Genomic DNA, 27,971 nt, shown 5'->3' with positions numbered 1-27,971 from the left:
CTAGCCACAGACTGCACACAGCACAGCCAGTGATTTTCATACAGAGCGCTACGTAACGTTGCCAATAAGAAAACATAAACAGCCTACTTACACATCTCAGGTCATCAGTCCGCTAGACTTAGAAATACTTAAACCTAACTAACCTAAGGACAGCACACACATCCATGCCCTAGGCAGGATTCGAATCTACGACCATAGCAGCAGCGCGGTTCCGGACTGAAGCGCCTAGAACCGCTCGGCCACAACGGCCGGCTCAGCAATGGTGCGGGGTCATTGCTGTACACTTTGTCTTTAATACAACCCCACAAAAAGGAGTCGCATGCGTTCAGATCCGGCTAGTATGATGGCCAGAGAAGAGCCGTGCCAGTGGCCTCTGGGTACCCCTGAGCCAGAACGCGGTCCCAAAAGTGCTCCTCCAGGACATGAAACACTCTCCTGCTTCGATGGGGTCAACTTGCGTATTGCATGAATCACATCTTGTCGAAATCAGGGCCACTTCGGATAATGGGGATGAAATCACATTCCAAAACCTTCATGTACTGTTCGCTAGTCACTTTGCCATCAAGAAATATCGCACCGATTAATCTGTGACTGGCCATTGCACACCACACAGGCAGCCGTTGCGGGTGAAGAGACTTCTCGATCGTTAAATGCGGATTCTCAGTCCCCTAAATGCGCGAATTTTGCTTACTGGCGAACCCATCCAAATGAAAGCGGGCTTCGTCCCTAAACCAAACCATATTCACATCAAAGTCCCGTTCGTCAATTCTAAGGACAATTGTGTTGGCGAATCACAAACGATGTCCCATGGCCCTAAAGTTAATGGCTGATGGGTTTGAATTTTATGTGGGAAGAGATGCAATAGTTCTTCAACAACAATTTGTCGCAGTGTCTCCTGGTTGAGACCCATCTGTTGTGCAGATCGTCTGATCCATTTCCTGGAGTTGGCTTGAAACACAGCGCTTGTATTCTGGATATTTTCAGGCGTTTCCACCCCTTTTGGATGACCGACATTGCCAACACTCATCACGAACACCGGTTCTCTCTAACTTCCGAATCAAATTCTTAATTGTTAGCACTCTTGAAGCGCTTGTCTTCAGATTGAATTCTTGTCTCAAACGCCCTTTGAGCCTCAGTCGGGCTGTTAATGCTCGCACAGTAGGCCTTCATAAGCGTTATATGCTCAGGCACGCTGTACCGTTACATTTTTACGTGCAAATGTCCGACAAGAAGGTACGTGCGTGTATTCATAGTAATTCCCATCATGCGTTCGGACACGAATACATACGTCCAGCCGCGCGGGATTAGCCGAGCGGTCTCAGGCGCTGCAGTCATGGACTGTGCGGCTGATCCCGGAGGAGGTTCGAGTCCTCCCTCGGGCATGGGTGTGTGTGTTTGTCCTTAGGATAATTTAGGTTAAGTAGTGTGTAAGCTTAGGGACTGATTACCTTAGCAGTTAAGTCCCATAAGATTTCACACACGTTTGAACATTTGACTATATGTCCAAAGGAACAGGCGAGTACAGGTTGTAGATGTATGTCCGGAGGAAAAGGTGAGTACTGGTTGTTAAAAATGGTTCAAATGGCTCTCAGCACTATGGGACTTAACAGCTGAGGTGCCGGCCGGAGTGGTCGAGCGGTTCTAGGCGCTACAGTCTGGAGCCGCGCGACCGCTACGGTCGCAGGTTCGAATCCTGCCTCGGGCATGGATGTGTGTGTTGTCCTTAGGTTAGTTAGATTTAAGTAGTTCTAAGTTCTAGGGGACTGATGACCACAGCAGTTAAGTCCCATAGTGCTCAGAGCCATTTGAACCATTTTGAACAGCTGAGGTCATCAGTCCCCTAGAACTTAGAACTACTTAAACCTAACTAATCTAAGGACATCACACACATCCATGCCCAAGGCAGGATTCGAACCTGCGACCGTAGCGGTCGCGCGGTTCCAGACTGAAGCGCCTAGAACGCCTCGGCGACAACGGCCGGCACAGGTTGTAGACAGGTGCTTGGTGACATATGGAAGTTTGAGTCCGACCGTGAGTCTGCTCGGATAGTACATAGGCTAATCGTGTTTGACAAAACTGCCAAGCAAGACAGTACACGTTCAAACAACGTTTGTCAGTTTAACCTCACTTTGCAGCAGACGCGTGCGTCTTCGTAAGTATTTTGAAAGTAGTGAGAATGGCCACAAATGCAGACAAACCAGTTGTTGCATTGACATTGCCACTCTGTTTAAAGAAGAAGAAAACAAGACTCTGGTCCAGGGAACGGCTTAAAGTGAGAGATTTGCCCATGAATATCTGCTAAATGAAATATTATCCTCAGACGATTACATCAACTTTCTTCAAATGGCTTATGAACTTTTTTGAAACTTGAGAAGGCCCGCCTATAGGAGCAAACTTGTCTGTCGAGTGTGCTGTTATCTACCCACGGATGTGTCTAACAAGCCCGTACGCGTACCAAGAAAGCTTGTCGATTTAACAATACTTTTGAAGGAGAAGCTTTTCGTGTATGCTATATTTTGGCACTAGTGGGAATGGCCACAAATGCAGATCAAGCATTTTTAGCAGCATGGAGAGCCAAACAACACTGATTCTAACATGGTGTTTAAAGAAGAAGAAAGCGAAACGATGGTCCGGGAAACGGTTTAAAATGAGAGAGAAATATACAACTGAAAACCTATTAATGCAAATGTTACATTCAGAACCTGATGATTAAGTCAACTTCCTGCAGATGGGCAGTGAAAAATAACTTGTTTAGCATTACTTCGCCCGCAGACTGAAAGGGAAGACACAAGTATGCGAAAATTTATTCTCTTCTACTTATTCCTGTAAGACACTTCATTAAAATATCACAGTATAGGAACGTGTAGCCCGCATCGTCCGTGGAAGAACCGGAGAACTTCGATTTCCTTATTTCATTCCACTTCCGGTAGTATGTGACTGTATGCGCAAAATGATGAAAATTCCTGACTTTAACAAGGGTAATTTTTCTGCATGAGCTATGTGTGGCGTAAAACTGCGCTGCTGGAATTTCAACATGTACTTAAATATTGAAGCCACTGAAGTATGCCGGCCAGGGTGGCAAGGGGTTCTAGACGCTACAGTCTGGAACCGCGCGACCGCTACGGTCGCAGGTTCGAATCCTGCCTCGGTCATGGATGTGTGTGATGTCCTTAGGTTAGTTAGGTTTAAGTAGGTCTACGTTCTAGGGAACTGATGACCTCAGAAGTTAAGTCCCATAGTGCTCAGAGCCATTTGAACCATTTTGAACCACTGAAGTATTACAGCCAGTCGTCTGTTAACCTCCGAACTTCTTCCATATCGGACTCCGGGCATTCAGGACATTTCAATACTGCTACGTTGACAACGAGGCGATCAGCAATAGAACCTCGAGAGAATTAAAAGTCCACATTTTCTCCTCCTCTTTCATGACGTTCTGCACTTCGCCATCGCTTGGCACTGACGTATCAAGCTTCGTGCATTATTTTCACTAAGTTTGTCAGCTTAAATGTGTTGTTATTTCTGGTGATGGCAGCTGACATGTTTTGTTATTTCTGGTGACATATCCCTTAACTTGGCTCCAGATCAACTCTCTTGGATTCATATTACAGTGTTAAGGTGACATCTGAAAAATGCAACATTTGTACCGTGTGCTCGGCTACGTAAAAATTATTGTTTTCAATGTTTCTACAATGCTTATCACTGTAGCTCGTGTGAGACATCTGTGCTATAAAACAATCGGTGTATTCAAACGAGGAGTATTTGGATTTTCATTTTTCTCCAAAAAATTTAATTGTGTAATGTTCCTTAATTTCAAAATCTTTAACAGTCTTTTATAATATATCGATAATTAAGAATGTGTATTCGCAATGAAAACTAGAATTCTCCGTGTGATATGTAATAAAATATAGAAGACGTACATTTTTTTGAAAAACTGATGGTTAAGTATGAGTTAATTATAATATATTTGATAAATTTCGTATTTAAATGACTCAGGTAATCAAAACGTACAAAAAAAAAAAGTTGTAGATGACAACGGGCTTCCAACTGCCGCCCAGCGGCCTACTGGTGTCGAAGTTCCGTCTTCTACGTTACATAATGTTTCTCATAAAACGTCAAATCTGATGATTTTTCTCTGTAATGTTTAAAAAACATTAAGAACAACTTGTTTCTAGCCATTTACGGTGTTCCGCGTGCGTGCGTCACTACGAAGCAGAAAGCAGTGTCATTCATTTTCGTGGTACATATTATCAATAGGACAATCAAAGGAAAAGTAGCGCTTACGGAGACTGTGACTGTACACGATTTTTCAATTAAAAAATTACGTAGCTAATGTATGATTAAGGAAAAAGTTGATGGCTGTTAATACATCAGAAAATGAAACATGGACGATAAATAGTTTGGACAAGAAGAGAATAGAAGCTTTCGAAATGTGGTGCTACAGAAGAATGCTGAAGATTAGGTGGGTAGATCACATTATTGAGGAGGTTTTGAATAGAATTGGTGAGAAGAGGAGTTTGTGGCACAACTTGACTAGAAGAGATCGGTTGGTAGGACATGTTCTGAGGCATCAAGGGATCACGAATTTAGTATTGGAGGGCAGCGTGGAGGGTAAAAATCGTAGAGGGAGACCAAGAGATGAATACACTAAGCAGATTCAGAAGGATGTAGGCTGCAGTACGTACTGGGAGATGAAGCAGCTTGCACAGGATAGAGTAGCATAGAGAGCTGCATCAAACCAGTCTCAGGACTGAAGACCACAACAACAATAACAATACATCAGAATGTCTTAACGTTTCATTTACAATGGCATAGTAATAAGATATCTAATACGAAGTTGAACCTACTTCCAAGAGCGCAACAACACCAGTGTACGAGAGTTACGTTTACTGACCAGTCACCGCGTTTGTGTTTGTTTACATCAGGTTTGTTCTTATGCGGAACGGAGTGTATTAGTGGTACAAGGTACCCTCCGCCGTGGACTCAGCCACTCGACAGGCTCAGCTACGAAGCTACAGTAGCAGTAATTACAGGTTTCTCTGGAAGAACGTAGATAGAGGCGTGCGAAAACTGCATGCGGCTTGACACTCAGTGACTAAAGCGTTAGCGTTTACAGTAACAGCCGAAGGACGAGGTTCGCCGTCGACGGAGAAAGCTGACCCGTGGTGCGGCACGCGGCTGCGGAGGGAATTCCGAGACGCGATTCGTTGCGTCACGTCGCTACGGCCTCGCCTTAACGAGCCGCGAGGCGCTCAAGAAACGAGGTTATTACGCGGTCTCTTAACGGGCAGCGTCAACAGTTAATTGCTACTGAATAACAGCGACTCTTTGCGTGTTTGCGCATTCATTTCTTTCACTGCCGTATCTCACAGAACTCTTGTTGCAGTGCGCAATTGTTGAGGCTCTCGTGACCAGCTGTTGACTACGTACACTGAATGCGCAGTGACCAAAATGTTCGTCCAAGGCGCTGGGCGAGTTTATTCGTTTGTTCGGAAGGGGGGTCCGGCAGTTCTGCCCTCCTTCGGGTAGTCGACAATTGTAATATTTCTGGCTTTGCAGTCATCATATTCGGCTACAAGAGCAGTTGAGAAGGAGGCTGTGGCAAGATGACGTAATGTGGTGTGAGCTACCGATGACAGGTGATTTGTTCGCTACTGGTATCGTGAGAAAGACTGCCTAAATTTTGGTCCTTGGCGATTGTCTGCTAAGTTCGGATTAATTAATATTTGAATAATTAAAACACTTATTTACATGAATTTCAAATTAAAGCATCTCTAAATAGCGTGTTATTATTCCGTTATTTCACAAGTATTACACTACTGGCCATTAAAAGTGCTACATCTACATCTACATTTATACTCCGCAAGCCACCCAACGGTGTGTGGCGGAGGGCACTTTACGTGCCACTGTCATTACCTCCCTTTCCTGTTCCAGTCGCGTATGGTTCGCGGGTAGAACGACTGTCTGAAAGCCTCCGTGCGCGCTCCAATCTCTCTAATTTTACATTCGTGATCTCCTCGGGAGATATAAGTAGGGGGAAGCAATATATTCGATACCTCATCCAGAAACGCACCCTCTCGAAACCTGGCGAGCAAACTACACCGCGATGCAGAGCGCCTCTCTTGCAGAGTCTGCCACTTGCGTTTGTTAAACATCTCCATAACGCTATCACGGTTACCAAATGACCCTGTGACGAAACGCGCCGCTCTTCTTTGGATCTTCTCTATCTCCTCCGTCAACCCGATCTGGTACGGATCCCACACTGATGCGCAATACTCAAGTATAGGTCGAACGAGTGTTTTGTAAGCCACCTCCTTTGTTGATAGACTACATTTTCTAAGGACTCTCCCAATGAATCTCAACCTGGTACCCGCCTTACCAACAATTAATTTTATATGATCATTCCACTTCAAATCGTTCCGCACGCATACTCCCAGATATTTTACAGAAGTAACTGCTACCAGTGTTTGTTCTGCTATCATATAATCATACAATAAAGGATCCTTCTTTCTATGTATTCGCAATACATTACATTTGTCTATGTTAAGGGTCAGTTGCCACTCCCTGCACCAAGTGCCTATCCGCTGCAGATCTTCCTGCATTTCGCTACAATTTTCTAATGCTGCAACTTCTCTGTATATTACAGCATCATCCGCGAAAAGCCGCATGGAGCTTCCGACACTATCTACTAGGTCATTTATATATATTGTGAAAAGCAATGGTCCCATAACACTCCCCTGTGGCACGCCAGAGGTTACTTTAACGTCTGTAGACGTCTCTCCATTGATAACAACATGCTGTGTTCTGTTTGCTAAAAACTCTTCAATCCAGCCACACAGCTGGTCTGATATTCCGTAGGATCTTACTTTGTTTATCAGGCGACAGTGCGGAACTGTATCGAACGCCTTCCGGAAGTCAAGGAAAATAGCGTATACCTGGGAGCCTGTATCTAATATTTTCTGGGTCTCATGAACAAATAAAGCGAGTTGGGTCTCACACGATCGCTGTTTCCGGAATCCATGTTGATTCCTACATAGTAGATTCTGGGTTTCCAAAAACGACATGATACTCGAGCAAAAAACGTGTTCTAAAATTCTACAACAGATCGACGTCAGGGATATAGGTCTATAGTTTTGCGCATCTGCTCGACGACCCTTCTTGAAGACTGGGACTACCTGTGCTCTTTTCCAATCATTTGGAACCTTCCGTTCCTCTAGAGACTTGCGGTACACGGCTGTTAGAAGGGGGGCAAGTTCTTTCGCGTACTCTGTGTAGAATCGAATTGGTATCCCGTCAGGTCCAGTGGACTTTCCTCTGTTGAGTGATTCCAGTTCCTTTTCTATTCCTTGGACACTTATTTCAATGTCAGCCATTTTTTCGTTTGTGCGAGGATTTAGAGAAGGAACTGCAGTGCGGTCTTCCTCTGTGAAACAGCTTTGGAAAAAGGTGTTTAGTATTTCAGCTTTACGCGTGTCATCCTCTGTTTCAATGCCTTCATCATCCAGGAGTGTCTGGATATGCTGTTTCGATCCACTTACTGATTTAACGTAAGACCAGAACTTCCTAGGATTTTCTGTCAAGTCGGTACATAGAATTTTACTTTCGAATTCACTGAACGCTTCACGCATAGCCCTCCTTACGCTAACTTTGACATCGTTTAGCTTCTGTTTGTCTGAGAGGTTTTGGCTGCGTTTAAACTTGGAGTGAAGCTATCTTTGCTTTCGCAGTAGTTTCCTAACTTTGTTGTTGTACCACGGTGAGTTTTTCCCGTCCCTCACAGTTTTACTCCGCACGTACCTGTCTAAAATGCATTTTACGGTTGCCTTGAACTTTTTCCGTAAACAAACACTCAACATTGTCAGTGTCGGAACAGAAATTTTCGTTTTGATCTGTTAGGTAGTCTGAAATCTGCCTTCTATTACTCTTGCTAAACAGATAAACCTTCCTCCCTTTTTTTATATTCCTATTTACTTCCATATTCAGGGATGCTGCAACGGCCTTATGATCACTGTGTGTTACTATTCCGTTATTTCACAAGTATTACACTACTGGCCATTAAAAGTGCTACACCAAGAAGAAATGCAGATGACAAACGGGTATTCACTCGACAAATATATTATACTAGAACTGACATGTGATTATATTTTCACGCATAGATCCTGAGAAATCAGTACCCAGAACAACCACTTCTGGCTGTAATAACGGCCTTGATACGCCTGGGCATTGAATCAGAACTGGATGGCGTGTACAGGTACAGCTGCCCATGCAGCCTCAAGATGATACCACAGTTCATCAAGATTAGCGACTGGCGTATTGTGCTGAGCCAGTTGCTCGGCCACCATTGACCAGACTTTTCAATTGGTGAGAGATCTGGAGAATGTGCTGGCCAGGGCAGCATTCGAACATTTTCTGTGTCGAGAAAGGCCTGTACAGGACCTGCTACATCCTGTCGTGCATTATTCTGCTGAAATGTAGGGTAGAGCCAAGGGTCGTAACACATCTGAAATGTAACGTCCAGTTTCCAAAGTGCCGTCAATGCGAACAAGCATCCCCACGCCGGGTGATACGCCAGTATGGCGATGACGAATACACGCTTCCAATGTGCGTTCACCACGATGTCGCCAAACACGGATGCGACCATCATGATGCTGTAAACAGAACCTGGATTCATCTGAAAAAATAACGTTTTCCCATTCGTGCACGCAGGTTCGACGTTGACTACACCATCGCAGGTGCTCCTGTCTGTGATGCAGCGTCAAGGGTAACCGCAGCCATGGACTCCGAGCTGATAGTCCATGCTTCTGCAAACGTCGTCGAACTGTTCGTGCCAGATGGTTGTTGTCTTGCAAACGTCCCCATATGTTGACTCAGGGATCGAGACGTGGCTGCACAATCCGTTACAGCCATGCGGATAAGATGCCTGTCATCTCGACTGCTAGTGACACGAGGCCGTTGGGATCCAGCACGGCGTTCCGTATTACCCTCCTGAACCCACCGATACCATTGACATTGGATCTCGACCAACGCGAGCAGCAATGTCGCGATACGATAAACCGCAATCGCGATAGGCTACAATCCAACCTTTATCAAAGTCGGAAACGTGATAGTACGCATTTTTCCTCCTTACACGAGGCATCACAACAACGTTTCACCATGCAACGCCGCTCAAGTGCTGTTTGTGTATGAGTACGTTGTAGGCGTCGCCACCGGCGCCAACCTTGTGTGAATGCTCTGGAAAGCTAATCATTTGCATATCACAGCATCTTCTTCCTGTCGGTTAAATTTCGCGTCTGTAGCACGTCATCTTCGTGGTGTAGCAATTTTAATGGTCAGTAGTGTAATAACCAGCAGAATAATAAAATGCAAAACGAAAAGGCAGACGAAGCACTTCGGTGATCTTCGGATCTCGCCTAACTTGGATGGCGAGCGAAGTTGTTCGGCTGTAATATTATAGCTCGTTCGGCAGTCTCGGAGAACGGACATGTCGGCCGTGGTATCAGTTAAGACTTAATTAACTTGCAACATCTAGATGAGAATAGTGTGTTTGTAATTACAGAAATAGGCAGTTAATTATTTTGTTGAGGAATTGAAAGTATTTGTTACTCAAAGTGGAATGTAATTTTGCAATTTATCATGTTCTGCCAATTAAAAAGTCGAGTGGCAGCCCGTATAAACAAACTGATCGGAAATTTAATCATTTCTAAGACAAAAGTTCCTCGCTAAGAGTTTCTTACATCCTCAAGATTACGGATTGACGACCTACGTGTTGTTTTCTGCGCAGTGGACAACAACTACAGAAGACTGCAGGTTGGTGAACATTTATTAGAACTTCTGCATTCCACTCTCGCCGGTGGAAGCAAATAGGCAGCTTGCGTGTACTGCAATCTTAGTACAAATGAGATCAGAGACACGTCATCTGTGGTAACACAGAGGAGGTATGAAGAAGAGAAATACTTTTGAGGGAAGGGATTTATCATACACACGTATACAACACTTCTCCCTCACTGTCTTTTTCAACATGCCGCACAATGACGAAATCGAGGCGCACGCCTTGAAATCTTTCTCAAACGTTTTTACAGAAACTATTGAGTAAAAAAAATCATTTTTGCTTTACTTGTAGCTTTATATGTCAGTTTCATAACGACGTGCCCATCATTTCGTTAATGGTCACAAATATTACGATATTTGCATGGAAGTAAGAACTGTGCGAAAGTCTAAAAAGTTTACATGAAAATTAGCGGTCGCCATGATTTTGCATTTGGTGCATATTGCGTAATATGCTGCTGTGTATGAAATTTTGCTAACATATCGAATTTTTCTTTAGACTTGGGTGCAGGTCCTCTGTCACCAATCTCTAGAAAACTGAGGTAGCACGCTCATTTGCGATCGCGCGCCCCAGCGATAAAGCCAGAATGAAATTTCCACACTATTCCTCACATTTTTCCATATGGTTACCATGCAAAACTTCGTTATCGATCGTGTTAGTCCAGCAACTACAGACTTTTTCGACGAAAGAATGTTATTTTAAGGGCCATCAACAGCTGGTGAAACAAGAAATGATGTGGGTTTTGTAACAACATAAGTGAAGACGTTTATTTTTGTCCGCAGGATGTGTTTTAACGTTTTTAAGTTTCACTGTTTCAGAATTCTCTCGCAGTTATATCTGCACAATGTGTTAATCCGTCGCCATACGGGACGAGCCAGCTAACGTTGACGTGCAGGAGGACGCGATATCCGGAGTCAAGAGACATAGCGCCGTCGGCAAGGGGCGCGCTGGTTGACGTGAGTTTTTTGGCTCGGAAACTATACAGTTTGTTCACAAAGATGGATGCGCCTAGAATTCCTACGTTAGCTCTAACAAAACGAACATATCCTTCCTTAGCCACATGCTTGTCAAGTTGTTCTGTCTGTGGTATATTTAAAAACTTCAAGATCCGTGATCGTGTAATGTGACAAAAATGAAAGTCACATGTCCACTCAGGAAAGACAACTTATAACAGTTCACCAAATCAAACTCGCTCCTGACAGAGACCACCCTTACATTTACATAACATCAAATATTACAGAAATTAATTCCGTACGAAACTCACAAAACCTTTTAGAAACCTCGAAAGTGAAAAAAAATGGTGACACTGCGGCGCGAAACAATTCCCAACATACGCACGATCTCATATCACCGTGCCTCAACAAACTACACCATGCCGATCCACGAAGTTCAGTGGCTGCATTTTCTGCACTTGATCTGTAAAATGTTATTCACATTTAATTAAATAACAAATCCTACTGAGATAGAAACATTTTCATGAATCTTAAATGAGTCGTTGTCTTAAAACGGCTTGCTCCCATTGCACGCCAGTTTTAAAGCGAAAATAACTAAATACGTAAATTCTTTAACCACCAACATGACGTTTCCTGTCATTATAACAAATCGTATGAATAACGATTCGTTCTCCAGACATTCAACTCGCTCGTGCTTAGAAACAGCCTCTAATCATGGCATGTAACATACAACATAAAACCAATCGAATATGGGCATCTGCTGAACATAACACTACAGTATGGCGTCTTGCTTTCGGCTTGTGACGTAGGGAGCGTTCTTGCTTCCTATTAGTTCTACTTTACGTGGTACGTTGCCGGAATATTGCGGGACGTATTTTGTGTTTCACGTGATGAAATGGCTTCTCAACGAGAAATAGCAGGAAGTGACGTCACAAAACTCGTAGGGCGTGACGTCACCGTTAGCTACGATGGTGAGTCAAATGAAAAACTTAAATTTGTAACAACAAATCGAAATTTCGCGCCGTTATCCTGTAAGTTGGTAAGCGTGCTACAAACACCGTGCAGAATGGCCTGTAGGTGGCAGCATAGTGCAGATGACACATACCGTCGCAGTATCAGTATCAGATGGCCGCCCCACTTGCGACTTGCACCAGCGAGGAACAGCGTTCTGTTATTTGGTTTTTACGTTGTGAAGGTGTGAAACCTATTGAAATACATTGACGAATGAAGGTTCAGTATGGTGATGCATGTTTGTCACAGCAGCAAGTCTATAAATGGAGTATGAAGTTAGCAAATGGTGTGACTTCAGTGGAAGATGCTCCTAATCCATCTCAAGCACAACGAGTTGTGAGTCCACAGAACATATCAGCAGTTGAAGCCATAGAGAAGGATAACCACCAAGTGACACTGAATGACATTGCAGCGTGTTTACAGATTAGTCATGGGTCAGCACACCACATTGTGTATGATGTGCTCCAGTTTCACACAGTGTCTGCAAGATGGGTGTCACGGTAACTGACTCCTGAAATGAGAGAACGACGTGTTGATGCTTGTGAAGAACTTCTTCGGAGCTTTGAACAAGAAGGTGATGGCTTCCTTGCAAGAATCGTTACTGGGGACGAAACCTGGGTTCACTTCCACCAACTGCAAACGAAGAGAACGAGCAAGGAATGGCGCCATTCCTCATCACCAAAATCAAAGAAGTTTCGAACACAACCATCAGCAGACTCTCTTTTGGGACGAAAAAAGGCGTCATTTGCCTAGAGGGACCATTGTCACCAGTGCATCATACACAGATCTCCTAAAAAATCATCTGCGGCCTGCAATCAAATCAAAGCAATGTGGATTGCTGTCAGCAGGTGTCCTTTTGCAACATGATAATCCAAGACCCCACACTGCCCATACAACAGTTGCAACAATCACAGACCTGCATTTTGAGTGTCTTCCTCATCCACCATACTCACCAGACCTTTCCCCAAGTGATTTCCATATGTTTGGACCACTCAAAGACGCAATGCGAGGAAAGAAGTTCTGTTCTGATGAAGAGGTATGCCACGCGGTGCATGAATTGTTGTGCAGACTACCAAAAGAATTTTTTTCTAAAGGAATTTATGCACTTTGTAAGCGCTGGAGGACTTTCATTGAGCGTGGGGGAGATTACGTTGAAAAGTGATACAGGTTTGTACCATTTCTACACATTAAAAAATATTTAAGGTTTTCATTTGACTCGCTCTCGTACCTCGTTCCACGTGCCAACGGCTTTAGTGAGGTGATACTATGTAAACTCCGCTGTGTTTTGGCCAAAGAAGCAAATTTTAGCATGACCACAAGAAAAACTAGTAGGTTTTACTGAAAATTCGCCACTCATGACGCTTCTCTGGAAGGTTACAAATGGTTAACAGTTGTTGTTGTTGCGGTCTTCAATCCAGAGACTGGTTTGATGCAGCTCTCCATGCTACTCTATCCTGTGCAAGCTTCTTCATCTCCCAGTACCTACTGCAGCCTACATCCTTCTGAATCTGCTTAGTGTATTCATCTCTTGGTCTCCCTCTACGATTTTTACCCTCCACGCTGCCCTCCAATACTAAATTGGTGATCCCTTGATGCCTCAGAACATGTCCTATCAACCGATCCCTTCTTCTGGTCAAGTTGTGCCACAAACTTCTCTTCTCCCCAATTCTATTCAGCACCTCCTCATTAGTTATGTGATCTACCCATCTAATCTTCAGCATTCTTCTGTAGCACCACATTTCGAAAACTTCTATTCTCTTCTTGTCTAAACTATTTATCATCCACGTTTCACTTCCATACATGGTTACACTCCATACAAATACTTTCAGAAACCACTTCCTGACATTTAAATCTATACTCGATGTTAACAAATTTTTCTTCTTCAGAAACGCGTTCCTTGCCATTGCCAGTCTACATTTTATATCCTCTCTACTTCGACCATCGTCAGTTATTTTGCTCCCCAAATAGCAAAACTCCTTAACTACTTTAGGTGTCTCATTTCCTAATCTAATTCCCTCAGCACCACCCGACTTGATTCGACTACATTCCATTATCCTCGTTTTGCTTTTGTTGGTGTTCATCTTATATCATCCTTTCAAGACACTGTCCATTCCGTTCAGCTGCTCTTCCGAGTCATTTGCTGTCTCTGACAGAATTACAATGTCATCGGCGAACCTCAAAATTTTTATTTCTTCTCTATGGATTTTAATACCTACTCCGAATTTTTCTTTTGTTTCCTTTACTGACTGCTCAATATACAGATTGAATATCATCGGGGATAGGCTACAACACTGTCTCGCTCCCTTCCCAACCACTGCTTCCCATTCCTGCCTCTCTACTGTTATAACTTCCATCTGGTTTCTGTACAAATTGTAAATAGCCTTTCGCTCCCTGTGTTTTACCCCTGCCACCTTCAGAATTTGAAAGAGAGTATTCCAATCAACATTGTTAAAAGCTTTCTCTAAGTCAACAAATCCTAGAAACGTAGGTTCGCCTTTCCTTAATCTTTCTTCTAATATAAGTCGTAGGGTCAGTATTGCCTCACGTGTTCCAATATTTCTACAGAATCCAAACAGATCTTCCACGAGGTCGGCTTCTATCAGTTTTTCCATTCGTCTGTAAAGAATTCACGTTAGTATTTTGCAGCTGTGACTTATTAAACTGATAGTTCGGCAATTTTCACATTTGTCAACACCTGCTTTCTTTGGGATTGGAATTATTATATTCTTCTTGAAGTCTGAGGGTATTTTGCCTGTCTCATACATCTTGCTCACCAGATGGTAGAGTTTTGTCAGGACTGGCTCTCCCAAGGCTGTCAGTAGTTCTAACGGAATGTTGTCTACTCCTGGGGCCTAGTTTCGACTCAGGTCTTTCGGTGCTCTGTCAAACTCTTTACACATTATCATATCTCCCATTTCGTCTTCATCTACATCCTCTTCCATTTCCATAACATTGTCCTCAGGAAAATTAAAGAGACCTTTGGAGATAGGAGAACCACTTGCATGAATATCAAGAGCTTTAATGGAAACCCAGTTCTAAGCAAAGATGGAAAAGCAGAAAGATGGAAGGAGTATAGAGAGGATCTATACAAGGGCGACGTACTTGAGGACAGTATTATGGAAATGGAAGAGGATGTAGATGAAGATGGTCAACAGACCAAGAGAAAATAAAATGCTGGTTTCGTTTCATTTTCAGTGGAATTCTTTTTATTTACTAATCGAAGCAGAGGTGACAGACCTTTTTGAATGGTCACCATGCAAGTGTGAGTGTGGAGGGGACCCACTTAATATTTACAAAAAATGCTAGTATAGGCTTGAGTTTGGAATGGCACCTACTGCACTCGGCGTTTCCCCTGCAGCGCCGGACTGTAGCACCCATGACTACCAGTTCTCCCCGCGCATGTCCTGCCGGTTGCGCATGTACCGGTCACGTTATTCTGCGCGGACTCAACTGCTTGTTGGCTTTCTTCCCAGGACCTTTGTCTGACGCTTTGCTGGTACAAATGGCTGATATTGTCAAGGGTTCATCCCCCATTGCAGGCGGCATACATACTGACGAAGCGTCAGAAAAATCATTAAACGAACGTTGCTAAAGATTCAAGGCGAGATCCAACAGACAATATCGACGCAAAGATCAATAAAATAAAAACGATGCTGCAAACGTACTTTCATTCTAAATGCAGTACTAAACATGCTATTGCAAAGTGCTCAGTGCGCTCAGTTTCTGTGTAGTGTACTTGGGTTCAGCCAAGGTGAGACGACTGCAGAATAGTAGTGGTGGTGGGAGGGGGGGGTGGGGAGGGGGACGCTCAGATGCCAGGCTCCATGGGCGACGGCGAGCTTGCTCCTTGGCCCTCCATACTGCATCAGAATGACGTCATGGCACAGTGGCCAGTCGGTATGGCCTGACTCGATTTTTTTCCTTTTAAGCATACTATTACTTGAACGATAAAATGGTTTAATTCTTTCAGGATAGCAATCGACTTATCCGATTATCTGAAGAAAAGATACTATTTGGGCAACCCATATAATGGCGTCTGTACACAGATCTGCCGCCGGCCGTTGCGGCCGAGCAGTTCTAGGCACTTCAGTCTGGAATCGCGTGACCGCTACAGTCCGAATCCTGCCTCGGGCATGGATGCATGTGATGTCCTTAGGTTAGTTAGGTTTATGTAGTTCTAAGTTGTAGAGGACTGATGACCTCAGATGTTAAGTCCCATAGTGCTCAGAGCCATTTGAACCATTTGAACAGATCTGCCAGAACATATCACCACCTATCTAATAGCCGGTATGTCCAACTCTGGCAAAGATAACAGATGCGATGCGTCGTGGTATGGAAGCAATGAGGCCTTGAATGAGATTTTTACTCTGCAGCGGAGTGTTCGCTGATATGAAACTTCTTGGCAGATTAAAACTGTGTGCCGGACCAAGACTCGATCTCGTGACCTTTGCGTTTCGCGGGCAAGCGCTCTACCAACTGAGCTACCCAAGCACGACTCATGCCTCGTCCTCACAGCTTAGTTCTACAAGGTTCGCAGGAGAGCTTCTGTAAAGTTTGGAAGGTGGGTGACGAGATACTGGCAGAAGTAAAGCTGTGAGGAAGGGGTGTGAGTCGTGCTTGGGTAGCTCAGTTGGTAGAGCACTTGCCCGCGAAAGGCAAAGGTCCCGAGTTCGAGTCTCGGTCCGGCACACAGTTTTAATCTGCCAGGAAGTTTCAATGAGGCCTTGGTTGGTCGCTGGAAGGAGCTGACACCATATCTGCATGCGTAAGTCAGCTCCCGTAAATTCCAGGAAGGGGGCCCATGAGCTTTGACGCCACGTTCAATCTCATCCCAGATGACTCGAATGAAAAACAGCCCACAGCTCCACTAAATTATGTTTATTTTAAACTTTGACCATGGTTTCTGCAATAATAATATAGCCTTCTTCAGAAAGTCCTAAAAATGATCAAAATAACATCTAGACCAGAGATACAATCTACACATAAACTTCAAAATAACGTAAGTGATAACATACTACTTACATACACACTAATACATGAAAAATGTCTTAGCCCAGTGGCTGCGTGAAGACCAGTAAAATAACTTCAACAGACATAAGCCTGTTTCGAACACAAGTAAAATTACACTACTGGCCATTAAAATTGCTACACCATGAAGATGACGTGCTACAGACGCGAAATTTAACCGACAGGGAGAAGATACTGTGATATGCAAATGATTAGCTTTTCAGAGCAGTCACACAAGTTGGCGCCGGTGGCGACACCTACAACGTGCTGACATGAGGAAAGTTACCAACCGATTTCTCGTGCACAAACAGCAGTTGACCGGCGTTGCCTGGTGAAATGTTGTTGTGATGCCTTGTGTAAGGAGGAGAAATGCGTACAACCATGATTCCGACTTTGATAAAGGTCGGATGTAGCCTAATGCGAGTGCCGTTTATCGTATCGCGACATTGCTACTCGTGTTGGTCGAGATCCAATGACTGTTAGCAGAATATGGAATCGGTGGGTTCAGGAAGGTAATACACATCACCGTGCTGGATCCCAACGACCTCGTATCACTAGCAGTCGAGATGACAGGCATCTTATCTGCATGGCTGTAACAGATCGTGCAGCCACGCCTCGATCCCTGAGACAAGAGATGGGAACGTCTGCAAGACAACAACCATCTGCACGAACAGTTCGACAACGTTTGCAGCAGCATGGACTATCAGCTCGGAGACCATGGCTGCGGTTATCCTTGACGCTGCATCACAGACAGGAGCGCCTGCAATGGAGTACTCAATGATGAACCTGGGTGCACGATTGGGAAAACGTCATTTTTTCAGATGAATCCAGGTTCTGTTTACAGCATCATGATGGACACATCCGTGTTTGGTGACACCGTGGTGAATGCACATTGGAAGCGAGTATTCGTCATCGCCATACTGGCGTATCACCTGGCGTGATGGTATGGGGTGCCATTGGTTACATGTCTCGGTCACCTCTTGTTCGCATTGATGGCACTTTTAACAGTGGACGTTACATTTCAGATGTGTTACGACCCGTGGCTCTACCCTTCATTTGATCCCTGCGAAACCCTACATTTCAGCAGGATAATGCACGACCACATGTTGCAGGTCCTGTACGGGCCTTTCTGGATACAGAAAATGTTTGTCTGCTGTCCTGCTCAGCACATTCTTCAGATCTCTCACCAACTGAAAATATGTGGTCAATGGTGGCCGAGCAACTGGCTCGTCACAATACGCCAGTCACTACTTTTTGTATGTCATAAATGACAATAACTTTGTTTAAAAAGAGAAACAGTAGTATGTTTAGTTATGCATGACCAAGCCTTTAACACACTGGTACATCATATGTAATACAGCGATGATGATGTTTCGTTTGTGGGGCACTCAACTGCACCATCATCAGCGCCTGTACAAAGTCCCAATTTTTACACAGTCCATTTTCGTTTCACATTCCAATCTAGTCACTCTCACAAACGATGATGATGATGACGATGACGATGATGATGATGATGAAATGATGAGGACAACACAAATACCCAGTCTCCTGGCAGATAAAAACCCCAACCCAGCCAGGAATCGAACCCGGGACCCTGTGATCCAGAGGCAGCAATGCTAGCCCATAGACCACGAGCTGCGGACTATACAGCAATGGATAAACGTGTGTGCCCTGCAGTGGCAGATAAATATGGGAGGCGTGCAAGACTCGCACCCCTCCCCCCCCCCCCTTGCGGGGTCACCCGCATTGCCACCCACATTACCCCCACCAGTCAGCCCGTACGGTATTCGTTCATTTCTTTCGTCAGTCAACTTGTAGCACATACGTCCGCATCATAGTATTTTAAACGTTTCTGTCTTGCACATAGATAGCTAACACATAACTACGAGAAAAGTCGCGGCCATTATAGTATGCTCAATACATTATTCTGTCTGGAATTTGTTCGAGAAAAGTCATGAATGTTCTACTGTTTTGTGATTAAAGAGAGACTAATGGGAGAGATTCTTCAACACAAGCAAACACGCATAAATGCCTTTAATGATTGTGTTTCTGTTATGCAAGCATTGTCTGTTTGTCCTAGATCTGACTATCCTACTTTGTACATGCCATACAAAATATTTTCATGCCTGCCTGCATCTACTACTACAGCAGAAAGAAGTTTTTCAACATTGCAGCGTACAAAGATATGGCCCATGTCAACAATGAAGGAGAATCGACTTAATGGCTTAGGTCTGTTGAACACTAACCCTGACATTGATTGTCCTATTGACAATGTAATTAACCAATTTTCCAGGAGGAATAGGTGCATAGAATTCATAATTTAAGGAAGAGAATCACAATTGTAGGTTTTTTATATCATAAGATGGCATTGTCTTCTGTAAGTGTATAATCAGTTTAAATAAAACTCTCTTAAACTTTACATGTGACTTGATTATTTTATATTACGGTAAAAGTAAAGGTAGCTGAAGATATCTTTAGCGCCCCCTCCTTGTGGTTTTTCTGTATTTGTTACTAGCAGGTTCAGACAACTCTCAAGTGTTATAGAGATACTTCAGGAGCTCAAATGAAACTCCCTGGATGGAAAGTGACGTTCATTTTGAGAAACATTATTGAGAAAATTTAGAATACTGGCATTTGAAGCTGACTGCAGATCGATTCTGTTGTCTCAAACATACATTACATGTAAGGAGCATGAAGATAAGATATAAGAAATTAGGGCTCATATGGAGGTGTATAGATAGTCATTTTTCTCTCGTTCTATTTGAAAGTGGGACAGGAAAGCAAATGACTAGCAGTGGTATGGGGTACCCTCTGCTATGCGCCGTAAGGTGGACTGTGGAGTATGGATGTAGATGTAGGTATAGATGGAGATCAAATAACTGGATGAGTGAAGACACCACTCAAAGTGTAGTGGGTTTGTTGAATGGATAGGCACGTATGCAAAAACATTTAAGATTGATGCCAGTTGTGGAAGGAAACACACTCTCAAGTTGTGTCTTTTTGCATTTACTACTGTCTTGTAACTCTTTTTATAGTAGTGTCCTCATATACATGAAAAAGTTAATGAAAAAGCTCAGTTCTGCCTGCTTTGCACTCTCAAGTCTCTATCACTTTGTTCACCTGCAGATATTGTGGCCAGTGTACTTTGCAAACTTTAACATAGTTGTTCCCTATGGCATAATCTCCTGAGACGTTACACCTAAGGAGAAAAAAAAAATGTTCATTTGCAGAAGCATGTGATAATGACATTGTGTAAAGTTAATAATCAGACATCGTGCTGAAGTCTATTCATGGACTGACATGTTCTTAAAATTACATACCAATGCATATACTCCCTATCGGTGTTTGTGGTTGACAAGTATTAGCCCAGAAGTTTTTAGTGATGTCAGTACCAGCCACAGAAGCTTACATTGTATGAACTAGAGTAAATTTAGGATGAACTCAGTAATTCACAACTGCAGTACATAAAGAAATACTTTCCATGTAAACTATGCACCCCTCTCTAGAGTTCACAATAGAGTTTTATCAGATTCCTAGTGGCCATCATGGAGGAAACTAATAATCCCCAAAGATATAAACACAACATGAAAGAGTGCATCATCAGCCACTCCATCTAGAATGTGTCTGAATACTTGGGAGTTAAGAATGTAAGTTCTGCCTGACTCTAATGTTTGTGTCGGATAGATCTACATTTTACCAGTATGTAGACTGCTGGTAGTGGTCTGTATAAAGTTAAAATGGTTTATTTGCAGCAGACTATCAGATAATAATGGAAACTGCATAGTATAGAAGAAGCAACAGTGGCTTTGTTTTCAGAATAGCTGTTTTTCTCGTAGTTTACATATATAAAGTAATTATCTTAATTATCAGTCTGAGTGTATTAGCACTGGTCGTAATTGGTTGCTAACCTCCACCCTGAACCTTTCCACCCTATGACACCCCCAGAACACAGTTTATCCCTTATTACAGTTCTAGTGCACTTAGATGTGGTACAAACATTTAAAATTTGTTCTTAACCCACTTCATTTAATAATATACATTAATTTTATATGATTAAGACATAATTTTTAACAATCTGCAATTTTTCCATCCCCTGCAGTGTGGAAATTATTAATTCTAGAAAAATTATGATTAGGACCTTTTTGCAGGAAATGTAATGTAGTTTTATTTTGTATTGGTTAAGATTTTTGCTAGAAGCTGCAGTCTTTTAGATAGTCAAGAAAAACATGTAAAAAATGACTTTTAAATGCCCATCTCCCCCCTCCCATTCCCAAACCTCCCACCCCCCATCAAAACCCCTCCGCACTCATACCTAGCCAGTCAGGATTTTTGGTACATTGTTCATTACCACTGCCACTACACAAACTTTTTCCTCCAGTTGACATGACGAACAGAAACATACAATTTGGTGTCGGAAAGGAAGGATTTAGGTGTCTCAGTTTCTATGTATATCAGTTTCTATGTATATGTGAATTTCATTGAGGTACACTTAACCCATTTTCCTTACCATTAGGCCATAACTTTGTACAGATATTGATTGGCAATTTTTGCTGGCTTCTCACTACAGCTAATGAAATTTAAAAGTAGAACACCAATTTCCAGTGACTAACATAATGTGAAGAAAGACTAGCATTTACACTCTGGTTATTAGCAATTGGAGAAATTTACATTAGTGATTGTTTTACCTTTTAATAGTTGCTATATATCAGATAATTTCTGATTTTGCAGTGACATGTGCAAAGTGCTTCACAGATTTTATTAAAGTACACACACTATCCGGTCACATTTTGCCCTATCACATTAATGTGCTCCCCTGTCAAAAGCCTGAACAACTACCTTTTGCAGCACAGACTGCAGCAAGATGTGCAGGAAGAGTGTCAGTGAGTTTCCAGAAGGTACCAAAAGGGATGTTGAGCTCCAGTTCCATGGCCAGATGCACTGTGTTACTCAGTTGAGCATCTGTGGCACATATAACCCAATTGAGCAATTGAGGTGGTCCCGCAGATTCTTGATTCAGTTTAAATCGGGGGGGGGGGGGGGTATGGTGGCCATGGGACTATGGTAAACTCATCCTGGTGCTCTTCAGACCATGCACATACACTGTGAGCTATGTAACACATTGCAGTGTCCTGTTGGTAATTGCCATCATGCTGAAGAAAAATAAACTGAATGTAGGGATGTACACTGTTCCCAAGGACAGATGCATACTTGTGTTGATACACTGTGTCTTCCAGAATGACAAGATTAACCATGGAATGCCACAAAAATATTCCCCAGACCATAATGCTGTCTCCTCCAGGCTCAACCCTTTCAATAGTTGTTGTAGTGTGTTTGCTTTCCGTCCTATGGAACATAAAACATGACTCATCTGAAAATGCCACCTGTCACCATTCAGCAGACATTCAGTTTCTATATTGGTGTGCAAATTCCAACCTTCATCACCAATGTATAGTAGTCAGCATGTGTGCAAGAACCAGTCACCTACTGTGGATGCCCATACACAGCAAAGTTCGCTGAACTGTTGTTGAGGAGATGCTGTTGGTAGCCCTTGTTTCATGCGGGTGATCAGTTACTCTACAGTTGCACATCTGTTCACCTTAGACATCTCCACAGCTGTCATTTACCCTTGTCATCTGTGGCCCATGGTTTTCTGCAGTTGCCTTGCACCAGTTTCGGATAGTGCAATTTTGCCGTGCACAGTATACTTTATGCATGGCAGCACAAGAAAAGGTTTAAAAACTGAGCCATTTTGGAAATGCTTCCATCCTTGGCCCAAAAGTCAATGATTACGCTCCTTTGGATGTCACATAAATTGCTCCATTTCCGCAATAAGGCAATGACTGCACTGTGTTCCTCATCCCCTGACATGCTTTATATGTCCTACACAGATTGTGCTGCCACCTGCCATCTGTGAGTGGTTATTGCATGTTGATGTCCGCCCCCGGTAGCTGAGTGGTCAGTGTGACAGACTGTCAATCCTAAGGGCCCAGGTTCAATTCCCAGCTGGGGCAGAGATTTTCTCCGCTCACGACTGGGTGTTGTGTTGTCCTAATCATCATCATTTCATCCCCATCGACGTGCAAGTTGCCGAAGTGGCATCAAATCGAAAGACTTGCACCAGGCGAGCGGTCTGCCTGAGGGGAGGCCCTCGTCACACGCCATTATTATTATTATTATTATTATTATTGCATTTTGATGCTGAAAATAGGCAATGATCACCTTAACGTGACCGGATCATTTATAAGGAAGATAATGTCATTAAAATATTATTAAAGAAATGTGGCATACACATATGAGCTGTCACACAGGTTAAATGATAAAATCTTCTGTGGTATATAGTTTCCTAAGGGACAGATGGCACGATATGGTTAAACCACTTTTATTTATCATCAAAAATATGTAACATAACAGTGATGCATCTGCTATGAAATTATAGACACTGTGAACATGAACTGTGGGAATGATAAGATCTGTATATGTGTTTAATCAGGGTAATAGAAGCATGTTCACACATATTTACTTTCAAATTTATTGTGCTTTTTCTTTTTAATAAAAATGATTACTAAGCTTGTACTTATTCACTCTGTTCCAGCTAGATGCAAGTGTCTAATGATTTCATCCCTTTTCTCACATTCTCACTAGATGCTCTGAATTTTTTGCCAATTTTCTACCAATTACTTTTCTTTTTGTTTGGGATTAGTGCTGGGGATCATGTTAGATCTCTGATGCATGTATGATATCTACATTCTCCTAATATCTACATTCTCCTTATTGGTGTACATATGTCTTACTGTGGTCTTCCTTTCAGTGTTTCTTCTATCAATTTCTAGTACTCAGTAAAGTATTGAATAAACTAATTTGAGTATTAAGGTGGCATCTTTAATGTAAAAATATCAAATTTATACAGCTTCCTTCTTCTTTGCCATCGCCAAGATGAAAGTGTCTCTCACTTTCAATAAGGCTTCTTTTTACATAGCTGCACAACAACATTTCTGTACATTTTAGTGTTACTTAACAACTAGAGGACTTAGTTTAGTTATAAAATCATTTTACAAATGTTAATAAAATGATCGCCTTGTCAGGGGCTGTCTTGTGCTTACCAATGGAAATATTCTCCTCTTATGTTTCAGAACAGACCAACAACACTGCCAGTCTAATATGTCCCTCTGCAACAACCAATATCCCTCTATTCAGTCTTCCATGCAAAAATGATGGTGACTGTAAAGCATTCAAACTGCAATGCTGTGAGGCACAAGGTAAAAGACGATGTCTGAAGGGAATTCCTAGACCAAAGCCAGAGCCTATTCATAAACGTAAGTGGTTTTAAACCTCTTACTCACAAACATTTTAGGAAAAAAACTTTTGAACATTTTATGTAAGATGCTCATTGTCTTATATTTTGTATTATTTACTTCAGTTGTTTTAGGTTTTCATCATTCAAATACTAATATCACAGTCACCAAAAACTGTTCTGCTCTATGGTTCCGAATAGTTGTGTGCTAAAGTATGTTTCTTTGTTTTTTGTCCAGCATATGGAACATGGTGTTGCAATTTCCATGACTGTAGTATTACTTGGAACCAAATAATGGCACCACTTGCACTTTTATTTTTGTTTTAGATTACCAAAATCAATCTTGACCACCAAGGGCATTTTCCAGTGGTTATAGATCTATTTTATTTATTGTTGTAGAAGTATATGTAGATACAAACATGTACTCTCTCAATGATATAATGAAAGGAAAATTGCCTTGGTCACAGAAACTGGTCACAGTAATCAAAAAAGGCAGCAGGTCCTATCATTTGATTGCAAATGTTTCTTTGAGTTTCTAATGCCAGTAAGGTTACCTATAGTATCAATCACATTACCTTGTATTTAGGTGTGCATAAATAAGAGACACAAAGTAAAAAAGAGTCACAGTTTTAACAAATACTCATTTAATAAGTTTCAATTGCATGTTATATTAATCCTTAACCCCCACAAACTGTATGATGCTCAGGCACCAAACAAGAAACATGATTCAAGATCTGAATGTATCGTATTTCAGCTTTTCGTAATGGTGTGCCACGAAATTGCCCCAAAGAACAAATGGTTGAGCCTTTTCCGATTAAAAACTGTACCACTGATGAAGACTGCTGGCCCCGCATATGTTGCCCAGATGGACAGGTCAATTACTGCCGTATTCCTTTACCTGATTGGAGCCAAGTTCCTCAACTATCAGGTAATAGCATAACAGTAAAAGCAATATAAATTACGTGCATAGTGAATTTTTAATTCTCTCCAGTGAATTTTCCTTTTGATATATGATGAAGTAATGAGACTCAACATACATAAATACTTATGGTATTATTTGATTGAAATGGCAATTGAAATTTTGAAAAGTTAAAACTGTTTGAGATGCACACACAAGCTAAACTAGTGCCTGACAACAGTGAGAAGATTAAAATATTATTAAAACTACTGAAACAATGTCTTAGGAACAGATTTAAGAGGAAAGGCAATCATGTAAATTGGTTGATAAAGGTAATATAAAAATTAAACAAACTGCAATTGGAAATTACAGATCTGCAATCATAAATAGATTAATATAAGTTAAAATGAAAAATAATAATACTACAATGGTTATTCAGAAAGTAATATATAATTTTTTATTCTACATAGATGCCTCCTACATTAAGGCATGAGTTTTCCATGTTTTCATTATAGAATTTTGCCACCTGTGAGCTAGCCCATGTTCTGACACTCTCCTTTAACTCCTCATCACTTTCAAGAAAGTGTGACCCTGGCCATTTTTATATCTTTGGAAACATGTGAAAATAACTCAGTTACAAATCAGGGCAACATGTAGCATGATCAAACTATTCCAAGTTGAAACTGTTAAGCAATGTTTATGTGTGTGCATCTAGCAGTATTCTGCACAAAAATAATGTCAGTATTCAGCATCTAACATCTTTCATTCTGGACAGCTCTTCTGAGATTGTTCACAATTTTGCAATAAATGTTAGAGTTTTCTGTAGTGGCTCTTCCCCTAAAATCTCTCAAAAGATTGTCATCACTGGTTTTTGCGCAGAAAATGTTTGGCTACACTTTAGTAGAGGCCTGGGTGGCAAGCTTGTGTGACCACACTTCATTGACTGGTTTTTGACATACCGCTATGTAACCCATTTTTCATCCACTGCCATGATGTGATAGAAGAATTCATCTTCATGTGCTCTGTACCACATCAGAAATGTTAATGCAGCTCCCAACATCTTCACTTTGTAGAGATCAGCCAAAATCTTTAAGATCCAGCATGCACAAAATTTGTGATAACCAAGCTTAAAAGTCACACAGTTCATACCACACTGACCTTATGGAAAACTGGCTGATTATTCTGTAATCATGAACAGAATTGTGCAATATCCAGTATTTGGGGCATTTGGATGTAACAGTGGCCTGATGTTGGACTGCACAGGAATGTGCTAGCAAGCATATTTGTTGTCAATGTTCTGGTGGAACCTGTCTCACCGCCACAAGGGAGGATGGCCATATTGTACACTGAGCACATCAAAACCCCTTCGCATTTGCATGTGCAATGGACTCCCAGCAACATTCTGTGTCATTGCACACCATTAGTAGGAGAATAGTAGCAGCCAGTGACCATTTCCCAACAGAACACTGTTCATTCACCCATAGCACTGGTCTCTTTCAACTGCCTGCATGATGTCTGGGTACTCCCATGGCCAGTGAGTTCCCCAGACCAGTGCCCAATAGAACATGTGTGGGACCATCTTGGATGTCAACTCCATCCAAGTGCTAGTAACCAGGATATGAAGCATCATTTATAACAGTTGTGGGAAAGTTCACCCTGGCAGAGAATACAATAGCTTTATGAACATCATACTCTTAAGTTAGCTCATACTGCTAAGTTCTTTCTAAATTTGACATATTTTACAATCACTGAAATAACTTTGCGCATCATCTCAACCCGTAAGGTTTCATTTAATTCTCTCCTCCCTTTCTGGGTGCTTCACATTTTTGTCAGGCAGTATATTTTTGAATGTTACAGTTATTTCCCAACATGATTGATTGTTGTCATTTTTTTTCATAAGGGAGTTAATGTATAGTGAGACTGTTGCCAGTAAGTCCAACTCTTTAAAGAGCTGTCTACAAGAAGTTCTAGAGTCAAATCGCATATTATCCTTATTACACATTTCTATACAAAAAACAATGACAAATTGCCTTAGAGTATGATGCCAAAAGACATCATAAGACATTAGTGAAATACGTAGCAAAAATAAGTATACTTTTAGACATTTTCATCTCTAAAATCTAATGTTATCTATAACATAAAAATTACAGAGTTTAAATCTTTAAGAATATCTGTAATATGTGACTTCCAGTACTGGTTTTTTATTAATGTAAGCACTTAAGAATCTACAACATTCTGTTTCACTTATTGATTTACTCTCATGCATTATTTCGAATGGTGTGGTCAAACTTCATGCAGTGCTGAATTGCATGTGAGGGAATATAGAATAGTTGTAGGTAAACAACTAGGATTCTCTCAGATACAGATTTACTCACATTTAGCTTCTACACAGATACAAGTCCGGAGGCTAACTGCCGTTAACATCCAACATCCTGCCCAAAGCCCTCTCCTCAAAGATAGCACACTTACGCACAAAACAATTATCGATATTTATGGCGCTCTACGCCACATAGCCCCCCCCACCCCCCTGCACAGTATGGAGTACGTCCCTGTGAATGTGGGGGTGAGAAGTTAGGAAGGTAACGCACAGTTCTTCTGCGTCAGGTGGAAGCGGTCGACTGGTAGGAGACCGGGGGGTGAAACCCGGTACATCAACGGTGAAGTCAGCAAGCAACGCCGGCGGCTGAAGACAACGTCCCATCCTGGAGTGAAGGTGTAGCACTTCGTCAGCCGGCAGGCAGAGAATCACCTTGCCAGAGGCCCTAACAAAGGCACGCAAATTGCCACACGCAGCACTTCTGCTCAATTTAAAGTGGCACACCACACGAGATTCTGCACTTCCTCCCTCAATATTGTCACACACGAGTACCACACACACCGTATCGCCATCTACGACAACAGATAATTTATGTATGTCATCAGGGTGCACATGTGTTGTGAATTCTTAGATGGCACCTGTACGAGCAATGGTAGGGAGGCAGGGAGGTG

The 27,971-nt window shown here is 42.3% G+C and overlaps 1 protein-coding gene across 1 annotated transcript in view; it reads left to right on the top strand.

Annotated features, from left to right (window-relative positions):
* Positions 1-27,971, top strand: part of LOC126188788 (uncharacterized) — a 101,045-nt gene that overhangs the window by 32,308 nt on the left and 40,766 nt on the right. Inside the window, exons 2-3 of the mRNA XM_049930401.1 lie at positions 23,925-24,107; positions 24,840-25,013. Coding sequence (XP_049786358.1) covers positions 23,925-24,107; positions 24,840-25,013 — 357 coding nt within the window. The remainder of the gene's footprint in view (positions 1-23,924; positions 24,108-24,839; positions 25,014-27,971) is intronic.

This window comes from Schistocerca cancellata, chromosome 5, assembly GCF_023864275.1.
Source record: "Schistocerca cancellata isolate TAMUIC-IGC-003103 chromosome 5, iqSchCanc2.1, whole genome shotgun sequence".
NCBI classification, from domain to species: domain Eukaryota; kingdom Metazoa; phylum Arthropoda; class Insecta; order Orthoptera; family Acrididae; genus Schistocerca; species Schistocerca cancellata.
The sequence above is the reverse complement of the archived record's forward strand: the minus strand, read 5'-3'. Positions and strand labels throughout refer to the sequence as shown.